The sequence below is a fragment of the Staurois parvus genome, unplaced genomic scaffold (assembly GCF_062004578.1).
Source record: "Staurois parvus isolate SC_StPar_1 unplaced genomic scaffold, SC_StPar_1.0 ptg003168l, whole genome shotgun sequence".
In the NCBI taxonomy this organism is placed as follows: Eukaryota; Metazoa; Chordata; class Amphibia; order Anura; family Ranidae; genus Staurois; species Staurois parvus.
In genome coordinates this window covers 18346-41807 of record NW_028320964.1, presented here as the reverse complement: position 1 = coordinate 41807, position 23462 = coordinate 18346, and the positions used below count along the sequence as shown (strand labels likewise).

The window sequence follows — 23462 nt, the reverse complement described above, 5'->3', positions numbered from 1 at the left end:
CCTACCGGGCACTTCTACCCCCTTCCTGCCTACAGGGCACTTCTACCCCCTTCCTGCCTACAGGGCACTTCTACCCCCTTCCTGCCTACAGGACACTTCTACCCCCTTCCTGCCTACCGGGCACTTCTACCCCCTTCCTGCCTACAGGACACTTCTACCCCCTTCCTGCCTACAGGGCACTTCTACCCCCTTCCTGCCTACAGGACACTTCTACCCCCTTCCTGCCTACAGGACACTTCTACCCCCTTCCTGCCTACAGGACACTTCTACCCCCTTCCTGCCTACCGGACACTTCTACCCCCTTCCTGCCTACAGGGCACTTCTACCCCCTTCCTGCCTACAGGACACTTCTACCCCCTTCCTGCTTACCGGGTGCTTCTACCCCCTTCCTGCCTACCAGGCACTTCTACCCCCATCCTGCCTACAGGGCACTTCTACCCCCTTCCTGCCTACCGGGCACTTCTACCCCCTTCCTGCCTACCGGGCACTTCTACCCCCTTCCTGCCTACCAGACACTTCTACCCCCTTCCCGCCTACAGGACACTTCTACCCCCTTCCGGCCTACAGGACACTTCTACCCCCTTCCTGCCTACAGGACACTTCTACCCCCTTCCTACCTACTGGGCACTTCTACCCCCTTCCTGCCTACCGGACACTTCTACCCCCTTCCTGCCTACAGGGCACTTCTACCCCCTTCCTGCCTACCGGGCACTTCTACCCCCATCCTGCCTCCCGGGCACTTCTACCCCCTTCCTGCCTACCGGCACTTCTACCCCCTTCCTGCCTACCGGGCGCTTCTACCCCCTTCCTGCCTACAGGGCGCTTCTACCCCCTTCCTGCCTACAGGGCACTTCTACCCCCTTCCTGCCTACCGGGCACTTCTACCCCCTTCCTGCCTACAGGACACTTCTACCCCCTTCCTGCCTACAGGACACTTCTACCCCCTTCCTGCCTACAGGACACTTCTACCCCCTTCCTGCCTACAGGGCACTTCTACCCCCTTCCTGCCTACAGGACACTTCTACCCCCTTCCTGCCTACCGGGTGCTTCTACCCCCTTCCTGCCTACCAGGCACTTCTACCCCCATCCTGCCTCCCGGGCACTTCTACCCCCTTCCTGCCTACCGGGCACTTCTACCCCCTTCCTGCCTACCGGCACTTCTACCCCCTTCCTGCCTACCAGGCACTTCTACCCCCTTCCTGCCTACAGGGCACTTCTACCCCCTTCCTGCCTACCAGACACTTCTACCCCCTTCCTGCCTACCGGACACTTCTACCCCCTTCCTGCCTACCGGGCGCTTCTACCCCCTTCCTGCCTACCGGGCACTTCTACCCCCTTCCTGCCCACCAGACACTTCTACCCCCTTCCTGCCTACAGGGCACTTCTGACCCCTTCCTGCCTACCGGGCGCTTCTACCCCCTTCCTGCCTACAGGGCGCTTCTACCCCCTTCCTGCCTACCGGGCACTTCTACCCCCTTCCTGCCCACCGGACACTTCTACCCCCTTCCTGCCTACAGGGCACTTCTACCCCCTTCCTGCCCACCGGACACTTCTACCCCCTTCCTGCCTACAGGGCACTTCTACCCCCTTCCTGCCTGCCGGGCACTTCTACCCCCTTCCTGCCTACAGGACACTTCTACCCCCTTCCTGCCCACCGGGCACTTCTACCCCCTTCCTGCCCACCGGGCACTTCTACCCCCTTCCTGCCTACAGGGCACTTCTACCCCCTTCCTGCCTACCGGGCACTTCTACCCCCTTCCTGCCTACAGGACACTTCTACCCCCTTCCTGCCCACCGGGCACTTCTACCCCCTTCTTGCCTACAGGGCATTTCTACCCCCTTCCTGTAGAATACAACTTCAAAAAACTCGCCATTCCTCTTATGAAGTACGTCGGACTGTCTACTCTGCAAAAAGGGGTCATTTGGGGATATCTGTACCGTCCTGACATTTGGGGGGATATCTGTACTGTCCTGACATTTGGGGGGATATCTGTACCGTCCTGACATTTGGGGGATATCTGTACCGTCCTGACATTTGGGGGATATCTGTACTGTCCTGACATTTGGGGGATATCTGTCCTGTCCTGACATTTGGGGGATATCTGTACCGTCCTGACATTTGGGGGATATCTGTACCTTCCTGACATTTGGGGGATATCTGTACCGTCCTGACATTTGGGGGATATCTGTACCGTCCTGACATTTGGGGGGATATCTGTCCTGTCCTGACATTTGGGGGATATCTGTACCGTCCTGACATTTGGGGGATATCTGTACCGTCCTGACATTGGGGGGATATCTGTACCGTCCTGACATTTGGGGGATATCTGTACTGTCCTGACATTTGGGGGATATCTGTACCGTCCTGACATTTGGGGGATATCTGTACTGTCCTGACATTTGGGGGATATCTGTACTGTCCTGACATTTGGGGGGATATCTGTACTGTCCTGACATTTGGGGGATATCTGTACCGTCCTGACATTTGGGGGGATATCTATACTGTCCTGACATTTGGGGGATATCTGTACTGTCCTGACATTTGGGGGATATCTGTACTGTCCTGACAATTGGGGGGATATCTGTACCGTCCTGACATTTGGGGATATCTGTACCGTCCTGACATTTGGGGATATCTGTACTGTCCTGACATTTGGGGATATCTGTACCGTCCTGACATTTGGGGGATATCTGTACCGTCCTGACATTTGGGGGATATCTGTACTGTCCTGACATTTGGGGGGATATCTGTACTGTCCTGACATTTGGGGGATATCTGTACCGTCCTGACATTTGGGGGGATATCTGTACCGTCCTGACATTTGGGGGGATATCTGTACTGTCCTGACATTTGGGGGGGTATCTGTACTGTCCTGACATTTGGGGGGGTATCTGTACTGTCCTGACATTTGAGGGGGGGGGGTATCTGTACCGTTCTGACAATTCAGGAAATCACATTGTATGATTTGTAAAGAATGTATTTATCTCGCACGGCTGAACAGAAGGATTTGAACCCCTAATAAACAGCAAGAATTCTGGCTCTCAAAGACCTGTTACTGCACCTTTATAAAGTCCCCCTCTACTCCACTCATTCATCTCACTTAGTAGCACCTGTCTGAGCTCTTTAAAGACACCTGTCCACCCCACAGTCAGTCAGACGCCAACTACTACCATGGGCAAGACCAAAGAGCTGTCAAAAGACACCAGAGACAAAATGGTTGACCTCCACAAGGTTGGAAAGGGCTACGGGGCAATTGCCAAGCAGCTTGGTGAAAGTAGCTCAACTGTTGGAGCAATTGTTAGAAAATGGAAGAGGCTAAAGACGAGTGTCAGTCTCCCTCGGACTGGGGCTCCATGCAAGATGTCACCTCGTGGGGTATCACTGATGAGAAGAAAGGTGAGGAATCAGCCCAGAACTACAAGGGAGGAGCTGGTCAATGACATGAAGAGAGCTGGGACCACAGTTTCACAGGTCACTGTCGGTAGAACACTACGCTGTCATGGTTTCCAATCATGCATTGCACGGAAGGTTCCCCTGCTCAAGTCATCACATGTCCAGGCCCGTCTGAAGGTTCCCCTGCTCCAGTCATCACATGTCCAGGCCCGTCTGAAGGTTCCACTGCTCCAGTCATCACATGTCCAGGCCCGTCTGAAGGTTCCCCTGCTCCAGTCATCACATGTCCAGGCCCGTCTGAAGGTTCTCCTGCTCCAGTCATCACATGTCCAGGCCCGTCTGAAGGTGCCCCTGCTCAAGTCATCACATGTCCAGGCCCGTCTGAAGGTTCCCCTGCTCAAGTCATCACATGTCCAGGCCCGTCTGAAGGTTTTTCCTGCTCAAGTCATCACATGTCCAGGCACATCTGAAGGTTGCCAATGACCATCTGGATGATCCAGAGGAGACGGGAGAAAGTCATGTGGTCAGAGGAGACCAAAGGAGAACTTTTTGGTCTAAACTTCACTTGTCATGTTTGGAGGAAAAAGAAGGATGAGTTGCATCCCAAGAACACCATCCCTACTGTGAAGCATGGGGGTGGTAACATCATGCTTTGGGGGTGCTTTTCTGCGAAGGGGACAGGACGACTGCACTGTATTAAGGAGAGGATGAATGGGGCCATTTATTGTGAGATTTTCAGCAACAACCTCCTTCCCTCAGTCAGAGCATTGAAGACGGGTCGTGGCTGGGTCTTCCAACATGACAACGACCCGAAGCACACAGCCAGGAGAACCAAGGAGTGGCCCCGTAAGAAGCATATCAAGGTTCTGGAGTGGCCTAGCCAGTCTCCACACCTAAATCCAATAGAACATCTTTGGAGGGAGCTGAAACTCCGTGTTGCTCAGCGACAGCCCCGAAACCTGACAGATCTAGAGGAGATCGGTGTGGAGGAGTCGGCCAAAATCCCTGTTGCAGTGCAAACCTGGCCAAGGACTACAGGAAACGTCTGACCTCTGTAATTGCAGACAAAGACTTCTGTACCAAATATTAACACGGATCTTCTCAGGGGTTCAAATACTTCTGTTCAGCCGTGCGAGACAAATACATTCTTTACAAATCATACAATGTGATCTCCTGAATTCTGTCCTCAGAGTGGGAATCCCCTGCAATGTGATCTCCTGAATTCTGTCCTCAGAGTGGGAATCCCCTGCAATGTGATCTCCTGAATTCTTTCCTCAGAGTGGGAATCCCCTGCAATGTGAATGTCCTTAATTCTGTCCTCAGAGTGGGAATCCTCTGCAATGTGAACTTGCAGAATTGCAGGGGGTTCAAATACTTCTGTTCCTCACTGTACATAGCCAGGCAATTTGAATTTTTCAAAGAAGACTCAAAAAAACTCCTATATGGACAACCATGGCCATGATATTGATAATCTTCTAACTTTAGTCAATGTAAAAGCAGAGAAAGCTGAACTGCAAGTAAATCACTAAAACCAACTTCAGTATCTCTATTATGAGCTTTGAGGATTAATTATTCCACAGTGCCCGAGGCTACAGAAGTAAAGGTGTGTTTTAAAGCTCACTCACTGATGATTAAGAATATGTAAAACTATGGCTATAGCCCGACCACAAATTCACTTAAATAAATGAGGCATTCCAACAAACAATATTGACAGAGACATGTACACAAATACAGGCAGTTATTTTACCGTATATTGACTTAGGTTGGAATTTCTTGGTCTTGGATTGTCCATCAGAGGAAATATTGCAGGCAATAATTATTCCCACGTGTTTGGATGCCGATGGTACTAATGTCAGTGATGACATTAAATCAAACAGTCCATCTCTATCAGACTTTTCTGTCTCCTTAGATACCATGTATCCGGAGTCTATCAGAGGATTGCCTCCAGTGTTGGATATTTCCTCTACTCTTCCATCTATCTGTTCCACCATCCATATCACCCGGGTGTCCTTAGAACAATCAGACACTGCACAATGCAGCATGAGCTTCTCCCCATGAATCCACTGACAAGGTCCCTGAATTTCCCCAACCAAGAATGTCTCCTCATCTGATAGACAAAAACAGAAATCACAGAATGCCAATTAAAAAAGTACAAACCAATATTTGAGCTACAATTGACTATATTACATAAATCTGGACACTAATCCATCATTTACACTTTAGAAGATAAAAAAGAGATAAGCAAAAAGGTATGACAGTCCTGTACGGTCAGTCCTCGGCTGTGAGCTGAATAGGGGAATACTGGCAAAGCAGAAATGCCCGTAGCGAATAGGGAAGAATGGAAATAGCGCAGGGCATACATGACTAGGCCCAGAGTGGTGTAGGGAACGGAAAGGGTTAAAAATTTAGCTCCAAGGGGTGGGGAGTGGATTGGGAATTACGGGATTGGCAGATGTGGAGTGTAGGAGGTGTCTGTGGCACCGTAGGGTGGGGGTTGCTGCGGAAGGGGCGTCAGTGGAGCTGGATGTGGCAAGGACCAGAGCTTCCCTCCCGCCCTCCCTGTTAGGTTGGGTATAGGGTCTTGTCCGGGGGCAGGTGCGCAGGAAACTCGAAGAAAAGGAAGAAAAAAAAAAAACAAACACTGGTTGGTGAGGTAGGTTTTATGTTGGTTCGTGGGCGGTTGTTGGTCTTTGGAGGCGGTTCTCATCTTGGAAGGAAAACAATGGTGTGGGACCCCATCCGTGGTATGGGGGGCCCAGTGGATATTCCCAGTTAACCAAGGTTTAACTGGAAGGTGGTGGTGCTGCACTGCGGACGGTATGGTTGTCTCCGAGCTGGTTGGTTGCGGCTGGAGGCCTAGTGTATATGGTTGTCCGCAGGTGCATTTTGGATCGTTTGTGGGTGCCTTTGAAGACCAACAACAATTCTTTGGTTTCGTTAAGGAACGGTTGATGTATGTTAAAATGTGAAGTTGTTAATAAAAGGCCGTGTTGGCCATTTACTCCAAAAATGGTGTCATGTTTTTGTAAAGTTTATTTGGTTAAAGGGGGTGGGGAGTGGTATGGATAGGCAATGGTGGAAGTAGGAGTGGACAAGCATCTATGGTGCATTAGTCATGTATATTCTAAGCACAGACATTTGAAGTGGAATCCATAAAGGGAATCTATAAAGGGTACAGTGGGGCAAAAAAGTATTCAGTCACCACCAATTGTACAAGTTCTCCCACTTACAGAGATGAGAGAGGCCTGTAATTGGCATCATAGGGAGACCTCAACTATGAGAGACAAAATGAGAAAACAAATCCAGACAATCTCATTGGCTGATCTGGAAAGAATTTATTTGCAAATTATGGTGGAAAATAAGTATTTGGTGAATATGAATAGTTCATGTCAATACTTTGTTATATATCCTTTGTTGGCAATGACAGAGGTCAGACGTTTCCTGGAAGTCTTCACAAGGTTGGCACACACTGTTGCTGGTATGTTGGCCCATCCTCCATGCAGATCTCCTCCTCCATGCAGATCTCCTCTGGAGCCGTGATGTTTTGGGGCTGTCGCTGGGCAACACGGACTTTCAACTCCCTCCAAAGGTTTTCTATGGGGTTGAGATCTGGAGACTGGCTAGGCCACTCCAGGACCTTGAAATGCTTCTTACGAAGCCCCTCCTTCGTTGCCCGGGCGGTATGTTTGGGATCATTGTCATGTTGGAAGACCCAGCCACGTTTCATCCTCAATCCCCTTGCTGATGGAAGGAGGTTTGCGCACAAAATCTCCCGATACATGGCCCCATTCATTCTGTCCTGTACATGGATCAGTCGTCCTGGTCCCTTTGCGGAGAAACAGCCCCAAAGCATGATGTTGCCACCCCCATGCTTCACAGTAGGTATGGTGTTCTTTGGATGCAACTCAGCATTCTCTCTCCTCCAAACACGACGAGTTCTGTTTCTACCAAACAGTTCTATTTTGGTTTCATCTGACCATATGACGTTCTCCCAATCCTCTTCTGGATCATCCAAATGCTCTCTAGCAAACTTCAGATGGGCCCCGACATGTACTGGCTTAAGCAGGGGGACACGTCTGGCACTGCAGGATCTGAGTCCCTGGCGGCGTAGTGTGTTACTGATGGTAGCCTTTGTTACGTTGGTCCCAGCTCTCTGCAGGTCATTCACTAGGTCCCCCCGTGTGGTCCTGGGATTCTTGCTCACCGTTCTTGTGATCATTTTGACCCCACGGGGTGAGATCTTGCGTGGAGCCCCAGATGGAGGGAGATTATCAGTGGTCTTGTATGTCTTCCATTTTCTAATTATTGCTCCCACAGTTGATTTGTTCACACCAAGCTGCTTGCCTATTGCAGATTCAGTCTTCCCAGCCTGGTGCAGGTCTACAATTCTGTTTCTGGTGTCCTTCGACAGCTCTTTAGTCTTCACCATAGTGGAGTTTGGAGTGTGACTGTTTGAGGTTGTGGACAGGTGTCTTTTATACTGATAACAAGTTCAAACAGGTGCCATTGATACAGGTAATGAGTGCAGGACAGAGGAGCCTCTTAAAGAAGAAGGTCCAGGTCTGTGAGAGCCAGAAATCTTGCTTGTTTGTAGGGGACCAAATACTTATTTTCCACCATAATTTGCAAATAAATTCTTTCCAGATCAGCCAATGAGATTGTCTGGATTTGTTTTCTCAGTTTGTCTCTCATAGTTGAGGTCTCCCTATGATGCCAATTACAGGCCTCTCTCATCTCTGTAAGTGGGAGAACTTGCACCATTGGTGGGGACTAAATACTTTTTCGCCCCACTGTATCTTAGGGACTCTTTAGAATTTCGTTGGGTCTCCACACCGAAATGGCTGGTGTTTGCTCTAGATTGATGTACCTGTCAGAAACAAGCACACAAATCTGTTGGAGGCTGGCACTGCGGTCAGACTAGTGTACATATTACGCACTCCTTCCTCAGCGCACACCTTCCCTTCCCTGCCATGGCGCCCATCAAACAGACAGGCACACGGCTGAGTTATGTAGTAGGGTGGGTGGAGTCTTTTGGAGAACGGAGAGCAGCAGTCAGACTGAATATACAATTTTAATTGTGGGTTTCCTTTTTTTAAAAACCATTTGTTGCAGCAAGGACTAACATAACCTATGCTAGTGTCAGGCTAGACAGCTGGACCACCGGTGATCCAAGTCTCTAGATATCTGACACCCCGATGGCCGGCGCTACAATCCACAGTGATCACAATGCCTAAGCAGTCAGACATCTGCCCCCTGAATTGAGCAGCGTGTAACATGGTATTAGTATCCCTCCAGGGGCGGACTGACCATTCAAACACTCGGACACTGCCCGTTGGGCCCGGGGTCAGTAGGGGGCCCCATGAGATGCCCCTGGTACCTTTCATAGGCTTTTTTGGGTGTGGTTTGAGTGTGGGCAAGGACACAGGGGCCCCACGATCCCCTATTATCCGGGGGGCCCATGAGTTGTCAGTCCGCCCCTGTATCCCACTGTGAGATTTTGGAGTAGGCCTTACTTCTGCCACTAGATATCTCCATTTGTCCTTAGTGTAGAACTGTTTTTTAGCATCTGTTGCTGTGGGTTCCGGGTGCCATCTTGAAGAGTTTTGTGTCACATTTGGACAGTGAACTCCAATGAGATTTGGGCAGAACAGAAAGGGGGTAGTGTGTGTGAGGGGATTCGTGAGGAGGAACACTTTTTCACTCTGGGAGAAGAAAAGACAGCAACCATGTTGGTTCTTTTGGGAATTTTGCTCCTCCCCTGGATGAGCAGCACTGCCCTGACTGGGGTGAGTCTGGCTGAGAGCGCAGAGTTTCCCCAAGTATGGAATTCCTTTCTGAAGACAACAATTATCTTCCACCAGTTTTCTCTATGGAAGCATAGCTTATTGTTTGAGGAATTCTGCGCTGGAGCACTATTTGTTTGTGTAAGGATGCACATCCCTGTTTGTCTTGAAGATTTTTAACTCAGTAAAGGCTTGTTACCTTTGGGACATTCGTTATTCGGAATGAGGACCTCTCTTTACAAATCCTGCAAGAAAAGTAATGTTATCACCTGTGTGATGGAAGACTCTGTAGTTGTGTAGACTAGTCTGATACTGTCATGCTGAAAGCTCTTCATGTCTGTATACAGTGAGGAACAGAAGGATTTGAACCCCCTGCGATTCTGCACGTTCTCCCACTTCTCCATCATGGAGGGTCTGACATTCACATTGCAGGGGATTCCCACTCTGAGGACAGAATTCAGGAGATCACATTGCAGGGGATTCCCACTCTGAGGACAGAATTCAGGAGATCACATTGCAGGGGATTCCCACTCTGAGGACAGAATTCAGGAGATCACATTGCAGGGGATTCCCACTCTGAGGACAGAATTCAGGAGATCACATTGCAGGGGATTCCCACTCTGAGGACAGAATTCAGGAGATCACATTGCAGGGGATTCCCACTCTGAGGACAGAATTCAGGAGATCACATTGCAGGGGATTCCCACTCTGAGGACAGAATTCAGGAGATCATATTGCAGGGGATTCCCACTCTGAGGACAGAATTCAGGAGATCACATTGCAGGGGATTCCCACTCTGAGGACAGAATTCAGGAGATCACATTGCAGGGGATTCCCACTCTGAGGACAGAATTCAGGAGATCACATTGTATGATTTGTAAAGAATGTATTTGTCTCGCACGGCTGAACAGAAGTATTTGAACCCCTGAGAAGATCCGTGTTAATATTTGGTACAGAAGCCTTTGTCTGCAATTCCAGAGGTCAGACGGTTCCTGTAGTCCTTGGCCAGGTTTGCACTGCAACAGGGATTTTGGCCGACTCCTCCACACCGATCTCCTCTAGATCTGTCAGGTTTCGGGGCTGTCGCTGAGCAACACGGAGTTTCAGCTCCTCCAAAGATGTTCTATTGGATTTAGGTGTGGAGACTGGCTAGGCCACTCCAGAACCTTGATATGCTTCTTACGGGGCCACTCCTTGGTTCTCCTGGCTGTGTGCTTCATGTCGTCGTCATGTTGGAAGACCCAGCCACGACCCGTCTTCAATGCTCTGACTGAGGGAAGGAGGTTGTTGCTGAAAATCTCACAATAAATGGCCCCATTCATCCTCTCCTTAATACAGTGCAGTCGTCCTGTCCCCCCCCAAAGCATGATGTTACCACCCCCATGCTTCACAGTAGGGATGGTTTTCTTGGGATGCAACTCATCCTTCTTTTTCCTCCAAACACGACGAGTGAAGTTTAGACCAAAACGTTCTCCTTTGGTCTCCTCTGACCACATGACTTTCCCCCATGCCTCCTCTGCATCATCCAGATGGTCATTGGGAACCTTCAGACGGGCCTGGACATGTGATGACTTGAGCAGGGGAACCTTCAGACGGGCCTGGACATGTGATGATTTGAGCAGGGGAACCTTCAGACGGGCCTGGACATGTGATGACTTGAGCCAGGGAACCTTCAGACGGGCCTGGACATGTGATGACTGGAGCAGGGGAACCTTCAGACGGGCCTGGACATGTGATGACTGGAGCAGGGGAACCTTCAGACGGGCCTGGACATGTGATGACTGGAGCCGGGGAACCTTCCGTGCAATGCATGATTGGAATCCATGACGGCGTAGTGTTCTACCGACAGTGACCTGTGAAACTGTGGTCCCAGCTCTCTTCATGTCATTGAGCAGCTCCTCCCTTGTAGTTCTGGGCTGATTCCTCACCTTCTCATCAGTGATCCCCCACGAGGGGACATCTTGCATGGAGCCCCAGTCCGAGGGAGACTGACACTCGTCTTTAGCCTCTTCCATTCTCTAACAATTGCTCCAACAGTTGATCTATTTTCACCAAGCTGCTTGGCAATTGCCCCGTAGCCCTTTCCAGCCTTGTGGAGGTCCACCATTTTGTCTCTGGTGTCTTTTGACAGCTCTTTGGTCTTGCCCATGGTAGTAGTTGGCGTGTGACTGACTGTGGGGTGGACAGGTGTCTGTAAAGAGCTCAGACAGGTGCTACTAAGTGAGATGAATGAGTGGAGTAGAGGGGGACTTTATAAAGGCGCAGTAACAGGTCTTTGAGAGCCAGAATTCTTGCTGTTTCTGAGGGGTTCAAATACTTCTGTTCAGCCGTGCGAGACAAATACATTCTTTACAAATCATACAATGTGATCTCCTGAATTCTGTCCTCAGAGTGGGAATCCCCTGCAATGTGATCTCCTGAATTCTGTCCTCAGAGTGGGAATCCCCTGCAATGTGATCTCCTGAATTGTGTCCTCAGAGTGGGAATCCCCTGCAATGTGATCTCCTGAATTCTGTCCTCAGAGTGGGAATCCCCTGCAATGTGATCTCCTGAATTCTGTCCTCAGAGTGGGAATCCCCTGCAATGTGATCTCCTGAATTCTGTCCTCAGAGTGGGAATCCCCTGCAATGTGATCTCCTGAATTCTGTCCTCAGAGTGGGAATCCCCTGCAATGTGAATGTCAGACCCTCCATGATGGAGAAGTGGGAGAACTTGCAGAATCGCAGGGGGTTCAAATACTTCTGTTCCTCACTGTATTAGAAACAAAGGGGTTGGAAATAGCAATGCTTGAACTTGTAATACTAGATGCTTGCTTGTGTTGGTGTCTTTTTGAATTTCTAAAATTGCTGTTTAGACTCCTTATTTATTTCCTATTGTATAAAATTCTTCAAATATTAGTAAAATACACCAACATATTTAAAAAAAATGGAAAACTCTATTTTATATTTCTGTGTTGATATATTACTTTTTTATATCAACTTTTTAATGTTTCATGAAAGAATTTTGTACACAAATCCATTCATGGCGCTCTGATATCAAGTGAGTACATTGGTGAATCAGCATTGTTCTCACTTGACCTGCGCCTACTATCATTATTGGGAATGATTTTCTACAAAACTAAAATCTTATTGTATGAAACCAAAAACTTTACATAAACTTAAAGATACCTACTTGTAAGTAGTGAAGTAGCATGTCAAAAACTGTTCCAAAAAAGTCCTGACGGTTTCCTATTACTTACAGTCAGGTCCATAAATATTGGGACATGGACACAATTCTAACATTTTTGGCTCTATACACCACAATGGATTTGAAATGAAATGAACAAGATGTGCTTTAACTGCAGACGGTCAGCTTTAATTTGAGGGTATTTACATCCAAATCAGGTGAACGGTGTAGGAATGACAACAGTTTGCATATGTGCCTCCCACTTGTTAAGGGACCAAAAGTAATGGGACAATTGGCTTCTCAGCTGTTCCATGGCCAGGTGTGTGTTATTCCCTCATTATCCCAATTACAATGAGCAGATAAAAGGTCCAGAGTTCATTTCAAGTGTGCTATTTGCATTTGGAATCTGTTGCTGTCAACTCTCAAGATGAGACCCAAAGAGCTGTCACTATCAGTGAAGCCATCATTAGGCTGAAAAAACAAAACAAACCCATCAGAGAGATAGCAAAAACATGAGGCGTGGCCAAAACAACTGTTTGGAACATTCTTAAAAAGAAGGAACGCACCGGTGAGCCCAGCAACACCAAAAGACCCGGAAGACCACGGAAAACAACTGTGGTGGATGAGTGAAGAATTCCTTCCCTGGTGAAGAAAACACCCTTCACAACAGTTGGCCAGATCAAGAACACCCTCCAGGAGGTAGGTGTATGTGTGTCAAAGTCACCAATCAAGAGAAGACTTCACCAGAGTGAATACAGAGGGTTCACCACAAGATGGAAACCATTGGTGAGCCTCAAACACAGGAAGGCCAGATTAGAGTTTGCCAAACGACATGTAAAAAAGCCTTCACAGTTCTGGAACAACATCCTATGGACAGATGAGACCGACATCAACTTGTACCAGAGTGATGGGAAGAGAAGAGGATGGAGAAGGAACTGCTCATGGTCCTCAGCATACCACCTCATCAGTGATCATGGTGGTGGTAGTGTCATGGCGTGGGCATGTATGGCTGCCAATGGAACTGCTTCTCTTGTATTTATTGATGATGTGACTGCTGACAGAAGCAGCCGGATGAATTGTGAAGTGTTTCAGGAATATTATCGGCTCATATTCAGCCAAATGCTTCACAACTCATTGGACGCTTCACAGTGCAGATGGACAATGACCCAAAGCAGACTGCAAAAGCAACCAAAGAAGTAAATTGTTCTGCAATGGCCAATCACCTGACCTGAATCCGATGGAGCATTTCACTTGCTGAAGACAAAACTGAAGGGAAAATGCCCCAAGAACAAGCAGGAACTGAAGACAGTTGCAGTAGAGGCCTGGCAGAGCCTCACCAGGGATGACACCCAGCGTCTGGGGATGTCTATGCGTTCCACACTTCAGGCTGTCATTGACTGCAAAGGATTTGTAACCAAGTATTAAAAAGTGAAAGTTTGATTTATGATTATTATTCTGTCCCATTACTTTTGGTCCCTTAACAAGTGGGAGGCACCTATGCAAACTGTTGTCATTCCTACACCGTTCACCTGATTTGGATGTAAATGCCCTCAAATTAAAGCTGACAGTCTGCAGTTAAAGCACATCTTGTTTGTTTCATTTCAAATCCATTGTGGTGTATAGAGCCAAAAATGTTAGAGTTGTGTCCATGTCCCAATATTTATGGACCTGACTGTATCTATATCAGTAGAAGGGACAGAACTAGATGGATAATCTATAGTAAAATGTCATCGCACTGACCTGTTGGAGGAATTGGAGGAAAGGGGCCATCAACAGACAATTCTGCAGCGATCTGGGGGGAAGAATCTTGGTGTTTGTCTTGAGATATTGAAGCTGCCACCTTCTTGCCTGTAAAACAGACCATATACAGAGTATACATAAGAGATATTTAATATATCGCCACACTATGAACATCCGATGGGGTCAGTAAAAGAGGGAAGTTCTAACAAAAACTGTAAAAAGTGTGTTTGTAAGAACTAGTATCTACATTCATCAAATTACAAAATTAAAATGTTCCTAACTACCACTGAAAAATGCAAATCCTAACCTGAGTCCTGGCTCCGGAGCCCTACAGATGAACCTACATTTCCTAACCTAACTTAAATTATTACCCTTTTCTCTAAAGATGGGTTATCCAGCCTTTCGTGCTCCACTATGGTCAGTCCATTTATCCAGATTATTGTTGGTTTCCCTCAGGTCACAGGTGCTTGTAGCTTTGTAACCAACATCTTCATTGATTGATACCCTCACCGGCCACTTTATTGGTTCCACCTGTTCAATTGCTCGGTAACACAAATTGCTAATCAGCCAATCACATGGCAGCAACTCAACGCATTTAGGCATTTAGACGTGGTGAAGAAGATTTGCTGAAGGTCGAACCGAGCATCAGAATGGGGAAGAAAGAGGATTTAAGTGACTTTGAACGTGACATGGTTGTTCGTGCTGAGTATTTAAATAACTGCCGATCTACTGAGACTTTCACACACAATCATCTCTAGGGTTTACAGAGAATGGTCCAAAAAAGAGAATACCCAGTGAGCGACAGTTATGTGGAGGAAAATGCCTATGTTAGAGGACAGAGAAGAATGGGCAGACTGGTTGAAGATGGTAGAAAGGCAACAGTAACTCCAATAACCCCTCATTACAACCACTCATTATGCAGAATACCATCTTTGAACACGCAACACATCAAACCTTGAAGTAGATGGGCTACAGCAGCAGAAGACCACACCAGGTGCCACTCCTGTCAGCTAAGAAGAGGAAACGAAGGCTACAATTCGTACAGGCTCGCCAAAATTGGATAATAGAAGATTTGAAAAATGTTGCCTGGTCTGATGCGTCTCAGTTTCAGCTGCAACATTTTGATGGTAGGGTCAGAATTTGGCATAAACAACATGAAAGCATGGATCCATCCTGCCTTGTATCAATGGGTCAGGCTGGTGGTGGTGGTGTCATGGTGTGATGGATCCATCCTTCCTTTGTATCAACAGTTCAGGCTGGTGATGGTGTCATGGTGTGGTGGATCCATCCTGCCTTGTATCAATGGTTCAGGCTGGTGGTGGTGTCATAGTGTGGTGGATCCATCCTGCCTTGTATCAATGGTTCAGGCTGGTGGTGTCATGGTGTGGTGGATCCATCCTGCCTTGTATCCATGGTTCAGGCTGGTGGTGGTGGTGTCATGGTGTGGGGGATCCATCCTGCCTTGTATCAATGGTTCAGGCTGCTGGTGGTGGTGTCATGGTGTGGGAATCCATCCTGCCTTGTATCAATGGTTCAGGCTGATGGTGGTGGTGTCATGGTGTGGTGGATCCATCCTGCCTTGTATCAACGGTTCAGGCTGGTGGTGGTGGTGTCATGGTGTGGGGGATCCATCCTGCTTTGTATCAACGGTTCAGGCTGGTGGTGGTGGTGTCATGGTGTGGGGGATCCATTCTGCCTTGTATCAATGGTTCAGGCTGGTGGTGGTGGTGTCATGGTGTGGGGGATCCATCCTGCCTTGTATCAATGGTTCAGGCTGATGGTGGTGGTGTCATGGTGTGGTGGATCCATCCTGCTTTGTATCAACGGCTCAGGCTGGTGGTGGTGGTGTCATGGTGTGGTGGATCCATCCCGCCTTGTATCAACGGCTCAGGCTGGTGGTGGTGATGTCATGGTGTCATGGATCCATCCTGCCTTGTATCCATGGTTCAGGCTGGTGGTGGTGTCATGGTGTGGGGGATTCATCCTGCCTTGTATCAATGGTTCAGGCTGGTGGTGGTGGTGTCATGGTGTGGTGGATCCATCCTGCCTTGTATCAGTGGTTCAGGCTGGTGGTGGTGGTGTCATGGTGTGGTGGATCCATCCTGCCTTGTATCAATGGTTCAGGCTGGTGGTGGTGATGTCATGGTGTGGTGGATCCATCCTGCCTTGTATCAATGGTTCAGGCTGGTGGTGGGGGATCCATTCTGCCTTGTATCAATGGTTCAGGCTGGTGGTGGTGATGTCATGGTGTGGTGGATCCATCCTGCCTTGTATCAATGGTTCAGGCTGGTGGTGGTGTCATGGTGTGGGGGATCCATCCTGCCTTGTATCAACGGTTCAGGCTAGTGGTGGTGGTGTCACGGTGTGGGGGATCCATCCTATCTTGTATCCATGGTTCAGGCTGGTGGTGTCATGGTGTGGGGGATCCATCCTGCCTTGTATCAATGGTTCAGGCTTGGGGTGGTGTCATGGTGTGGAGGATCCATCCTGCCTTGTATCAATGGTTCAGGCTGGTGGTGGTGGTGTCATGGTGTGGGCGATCCATCCTGCCTTGTATCAATGGTTCAGGCTGGTGGTGGTGGTGTCATGGTGTGGGGGATCCATTGTGCCTTGTATCAATGGTTCAGGCTGGTGGTGGTGGTGTCATGGTGTGGGGGATCCATCCTGCCTTGTATCAACGGTTCAGGCTGGTGGTGGTGGTGTCATGGTGTGGGGGATCCATCCTGCCTTGTATCAACGGTTCAGGCTGGTGGTGGTGGTGTCATGGTGTGGGGGATCCATCCTGCCTTGTATCAACGGTTCAGGCTGGTGGTGGTGGTGTCATGGTGTGGGGGACCCATCCTGCCTTGTATCAATGGTTCAGGCTGGTGGTGGTGGTGTCATGGTGTGGGGGATCCATCCTGCCTTGTATCAATGGTTCATGCTGGTGGTGGTGTCATGGTGTGGTGGATCCATCCTGCCTTGTGTCAATGGTTCAGGCTGGTGGTGGTGGTGTCATGGTGTGGTGGATCCATCCAGCCTTGTATCAATGGTTCAGGCTGCTGGTGGTGGTGTCATGGTGTGGTGGATCCATCCAGCCTTGTATCAATGGTTCAGGCTTGGGGTGGTGTCATGGTGTGGTGGATCCATCCTGCCTTGTATCAATGGTTCAGGCTGGTGGTGGTGGTGTCATGGTGTGGTGGATCCATCCTGCCTTGTATCAATGGTTCATGCTGGTGGTGGTGTCATGGTGTGGTGGATCCATCCTGCCTTGTATCAATGGTTCAGGCTGGTGGTGGTGTCATGGTGTGGGGGATCCATCCAGCCTTGTATCAATGGTTCAGGCTGGTGGTGGTGTCATGGTGTGGGGGATCCATCCTGCCTTGTATCAATGGTTCAGGCTGGTGGTGGTGTCATGGTGTGGGGGATCCATCCTGCCTTGTATCAATGGTTCAGGCTGGTGGAGGTGTCATGGTGTGGGGGATCCATCCTGCCTTGTATCAATGGTTCAGGCTGGTGGTGGTGTCATGGTGTGGGGGATCCATCCAGCCTTGTATCAATGGTTCAGGCTGGTGGTGGTGTCATGGTGTGGGGGATCCATCCTGCCTTGTATCAATGGTTCAGGCTGGTGGTGGTGTCATGGTGTGGCACTAGATAGGTGTACCTAGTAAATTGGCAGGCGAGTGTATGTAACATTAAAGATCACAGGGTCACTCTTTTCATACTGATCCTTCTTTCCTCATTAGCTATGTTATGTTTTCAGCAAGTATTAATTAAACAGTACTATAAATCTTTTGATAGCTATGCTAATTGAAAAGGATAGTATCTATGCTTAGATCTTCAATAAGCATTAACTTTAAATACTTTTGAATCAGCCATTTCCCTTACAGTCCTTTTCCTACCAGACAATGAAATGTCAAAGTACTAATACATTCCACCTGGATCCTTCCTATAATTAGGATACATGTTCTGTCTCTCCAATCTAAGCATTGATAGTGTGATCTCTGTAACTTATAGTTGCAGTAGTAGGTACTTCAAGACCGCCACAGTCAGCAGGGTTGAGGCTTGTGGGAACATAGTGCCATTCTTCAGGGGTAGAGAAGACATGAATCTCTCTTCTGGTGCCCATCTTTAAGGATGCTTGGGTGTAAGAGCGTGGTATCTGGAGCTGTTCTAATGCTTTTAGAGACTGTTCCCAGGATTCCCACCTTTGTTGTTTCTCCTTGGGTAAGGGGGTATCCCAGTCTGAACTTTCAGAAGTAAATTCTCTCAGCAGTATCTTACCCTGAATGATGAGAAGTGTAATGAAACCTAAGGGATCGTAAATGCTGTTCACTGTAGACAATACTCCTCACTTTGTGAAGGGCTTATCACAGACTGCTGCTTGAAATGTGAATGTGTCTTGTTTACCATTCCAAAGCAATCCAACAAGACTGTGTTGTGTAACAGAAAGGTCAGATCTGAGTTGGAATTTCTTTACACTGGCAGCATGGTCATCAGAAGGAAAGGCTATCATGACCTTGTCGCTGTTAGAGATGATTTTGTGAAGTCTGAGGTTTGCAGTGGCAAGCATGTTCTGGGTTCTAGTAAGAAGGTCAATAGCTTCTTCTTCATTGGGCATAGATTTGAGTCCGTCGTCTACATAGAAATTCCTTTCGACGAACTGTCTTGCATCAGATCCAAATTCTTTCTCTCCCTCTTGAGCTGTTTTCCTCAGTCCTGCTACTGCAGGAAAAGAACTGTTACCGAAAACATGTACCTTCATTCGATAGTCTATGACTTCATCGTTGACATCATTATTGCGGTACCATCGGAACCTGAGGAAGTTTCTGTAGTCTTCACAGACGATGAAACAGTGGAACATCTGCTGAATGTCAGCCATAACAGCAATTGGCTCTTGTCTGAAGCGAAGTAAAACTCCTATGAGATTGTTGTTCAGATTAGGCCCAGTGAGAAGATTGTCATTGAGGGAGACACCTTCATGATGAGCACTTGAGTCAAAGATCACCCTAATCTGATCAGGCTTGCGAGGATGGTAGACGCCAAAGCATGGTAGATACCAACATTCTTCTCCTTCCGTAAGAGGAGGTGCAGGCTCAGCATGATTTCTCTCAAACACCTTCTGCATAAAGTCCACAAAGTGCTTTTTCATCTCAGGCTTCTGGTTCAAACTGCAATTTAAAGAAACAAACCGATATTCTGCATGTACCTGTTGTTTGGTAGTCTCTTTCTTTGGGTACGAAATGGTAGAGGTGCTACCCAGCTGTTGGAATCATCTTGGTAGAACTCTTTACTCATGGTTTTCAAGAATTCTTAGTCTTCTATGGTAGCTGCCAACTCATTGTCTTTAGTGGTTACCTCAAACACTGTGTTGCCGATGTTGTCATCCCAGAGATTGAGACCTTTCTTATTGTCTTGTATGATAGGCTGTTGTGCACCTTTTTCGAACAGTCTTTCTTTCACAATATATTTATGTGGTCGTTGTGCAGAACAAGTTGTTCGTCCATTTGATAGGAAATGTGTTTTAAAAGAAGAGACCTCCTGTCCTTGTCTAGGCAGACATTGCCTATGATGACCCATCCTAGATCCAGAGGCTGAGCATATGGTGCATTGTGTGGACCGTTGATTTGATGATGAACTTTGTGCACCCTTAGGATGTCTCGACCAACTAACAGCCGGATATCGGCACTTTCATCGAGGGCTGGTATTCGGTTGGCTATGTGCTTTAAGTGAGAATGGTAAAAAGCAGCTTCAGGAGTAGGGATCTCTTCTTTGGTGTTTGGAATCTGGTTGCACTCAGTGATAGTGGGCAAAGATATTTCCACATTGTCATTTAGAGGAGCAACTGCAAGACCACTGGCTCTCCTATCTAAGACTTCTGTAGTGCCGGAACAAGTGCTTAGAGTATAAGGCAGAGCATCTCCAGTTATGTTCTGTGTTCTTGCAAGAGATCTGTTACTCTGATCATCCAGAATACTATACAGTCTTATGGCCTTTTCAGGTTGACCTTTGGGGTATACACGGACCAAGCATATCTTTGCACAGGATTTGTCACAGAATCCTTCACCACAGACCTCTGTACATGTAGAGAACACTGGGGTGGTAGGTGCTGCTTGATCTGGGCGCTCGCCGCCTTGCCTTGCCTCAGGAAGATTGTGAGCATAGTAGAGTTGTGCGAATATTGATGAAGATCTTGCACATGGTCATCACTGTCATACACACTCTATACATTTGATGATCGCTTTACAGTCCTTTGCAAAGTGTTCCGTGGAGGCACAGCATTTGTAGCAAACCCCAAATTTCTTCAAAAGTTCCTTACGTTCTTGGAGGGTTTTCTTTCTGAAGCCGATACATTTCTTAAGTGGATGCGGTTTGTTATGTATTGGACATTGGCGATTTGGGTCCTCAATTCTCGTGTTTTGATCAGTCTTTTGAAGGACTGTAGCAGGTGCAGGTAGAACATTAGTCCTTTTCACTAACGCTGGACCTCTACGGTCTCTGGGTGACATACGTGTTTTCGTAGGTCTTGGACAGAGTGTACTAAGAAGGTTACAGCCCCCATATGGGAAACTTGGGTCATTCTCAGTGTCTGCAATTCTTTTGATGAACTCACAGAAGTAAGAAAAAGGAGGAAAGGCGACTCTATGTTCTTCCTTATACTTTGATCCAAGCGCTGCCCATCTTTCTTGTATTCCATATGGTATGGTTGAGAACAATAGATTTGATGCCATGAGAGGTGTCAAGGTAACTGAGACCAGGTAAGTTGATGTCAGCCTTAACGGGTTGAAGCTCTAATAGAACATTGCTGATTTCTTGAAACTTTAGATTGCCGCTAGCAGAAATCCTTGGGAAGCTTTGCAACCTTTTGAATAAAGCATCTTCAATGGCCTCTGGGCTGCCAAAGGTATGTTCAAGTCTGCCCCAAGCAGCATTAAGGCCTGCAGCAGGGTTGTCAATATGAACTGCTTTGAGCCTCTTGATGCGTTCAGTAGACTGGGGACCTAGTCATCTGATGAGTAGATCTAATTCCTCTGTGGCATTGATGTCTAGGTCACTCATTGTGGCCTTAAAGTTGGATTTCCAGCCTCTGTAATTTTCAGGCTTGTCATCAAACTTGGTGAGGCCTGTCTTAACAAACTCTCTGTGGAGCATGTATTTAGCAAACTGTGACATGTCCGTGTTTTCAGACTTTGCATGACTGCAGGTGGAACAGAGTTGGTTGTGACGGTTGGTGGACTTTCGTGGAGTGACTTGGGAACATATGTTGCTGCTAAGGCATTCAATGCCGGAACTGGCTTAGAGTCCATTGGCATGTTGGTTTGTAGAGTGGTGCGTTTGCTAGGAGGTACTCTGTTGGTGCCAAAGATGGACGGTCTGTTAAATACACACCAGTGTCTGCGGCTAGCTGAGATGTTTCAGTCTGATGTATTGGAGGATATAAGGGCAAATCATCCTGAGGTACAGTAGGTGCAGAGAAGAGACTTTGATGGAGTAGTTTGGCTGCTGTGACAGGGAGTTGGCTTTCTGGAGAGATGTGTGAAGAATCTGAGACATAAGATACAACTGAGTGTCTGGAACTGTTGTCTCTTTCGTTGTCACTAGCGGCTTGTTCTAAGACCCTTAACCTTGCCATGGCTGTGGCATGCTCACATCGTTTTTCCAAAACTTCAATTTCTGCCCTTTGCCGTGTGGCTTCAGCTTCTTTCTCTGCTTTCTGATGTGTGGCCTGAGCCTCCATTTCTGTTTTATATGCGGCCTGAACCTCCATTTGTGCAGCCTGAGCCTCCTTCTACTTTCTTATGTGCGGCCTGTGCCTCCATTTCTGCGGCCTGAGCCTCCATTTCTGCTTTCATATATGCGTGCTGAGCCTCTATTTCTGCTTTCTTATGTGCGGCCTAAGCCTCCATTTCTGCTTTCTTTTAGGCGAAAGCTGCCTGAATTTTAGAAGTTTCAGCATCAGCACAGGCTTTTATTAGTTGTTAGAGAGAAAACAGGCGGCGCACACACCTAGTGCATTATCCAAGGTTTATTGTAGGAGTGAAAGAATAATAAAAACATACTCACAGACGAAGCATGTATCTAAAAAGCATAGAAAAATGACAATGGCCACAATGGCAGGCAAGGTGTTCTCACTGTCAGTGCGGTCAAATGTCTGACGCGTTTCGGGGATGAATCCTTTTCCTCAGAGCTGATGAGGCATCAACAGCAAGGCTCCTACTTTCCATTCATTACACATCTGCATCAGAGGCTGGTCATCAGCTCTGAGGAAAGGGATTCGTCCCCGAAACGCGTCAGCCATTTGACCGCACTGACAGTGAGAACACCTTGCCTGCCATTGTGGCCATTGTCATTTTTCTATGCTTTTTAGATACATGCTTCATCTGTGAGTATGTTTTTATTGTTCTTTCACTCCTTACAATAAACCTTGGATAATACACTAGGTGTGTGCGCCACCTGTTTTTTCTTTATCCAGTGGCTGATTTCCCCATCTGAGGAGGGCTGCACCCCTGAAGCATTTCCTTTGGTATTCGCTGTCCTGGTACCCTTGGCTTCCCTTTTGGCTGTGCATATCCTGAGGCGCTGGAGCGCTTGAGGAGCGTCTAGTAGATGCTGAGCGATAAGATCTGGATTCATGGAGATGTTATTCTCACTTCTGCCTTTGTCTTTGTTCACACCACTAAATTGTTTCTTTCACGATTGAGCTCCTCATTAATCTTCCAATGACCTTTGAGTGTTGTACGGCTTTAACAGAGCAATATATTTAACACACAGTCTTGGATCATTCTCAGAAGCAACATTCAATTGCTGGATAGCGCCCCCTAGTTGTATTGGCTCATGAGATTGTTGGGGGAGGGCAGACAGGCATTTAACAGTATTAGACCAGAAGTCATTAATATTCGACAGCAATTCTTCCTTGTCAGCATGAAGATTTTCTTGCACTTTCCAGGTTGGATTTCTTAAGCGTTTTTCTCTTTTATCTAAGTCCTGCTCTGGATGAAGCTCTGATTGTGGTTGTGTATTAGTTTCCCCAGACTGTATATCACTTTCCTGAAACATCATGTTAGCAAGGAGAGGGGTTGATAGAACGTTTACAGAGAAATGTATCACTTTTTCTGTGGCTGAATTCAGGTTTCTTAGGCAATGATTGCAGAAGCTTTTCTTTTTCTTTCTTATAAGTTCACAGACAAGCCATGTGGTAATGCAGACAGATGCAGTGAATAAACTTGCAGTTGTAAAACATTCACATCAATAATTTGTCCTGACACTGCTGAGTGTTATGCTGGGATATACTTGGGGACATGTACAGACTTGTGTAGAGGTGGCTGCACTCTCTATAGCTGTTATATCCAGTATCCATGTAACATCTCACTGAGTATTCTAGCTAGCAAGGATTCTATGAA

At 47.6% G+C, this 23462-nt stretch overlaps 1 protein-coding gene across 1 annotated transcript in view; it reads right to left on the bottom strand.

The window, feature by feature from the left end:
- The window catches only part of LOC149428518 (uncharacterized), a gene marked incomplete at its 5' end in the record, with an annotated part of 68765 nt that overhangs the window by 27452 nt on the left and 17851 nt on the right, over positions 1-23462 (bottom strand). Inside the window, 3 exons of the mRNA XM_089667311.1 lie at positions 5142-5501; positions 14083-14190; positions 17950-17959. Of these exons, the coding sequence (XP_089523437.1) occupies positions 5142-5501; positions 14083-14190; positions 17950-17959 (478 nt within the window). The remainder of the gene's footprint in view (positions 1-5141; positions 5502-14082; positions 14191-17949; positions 17960-23462) is intronic.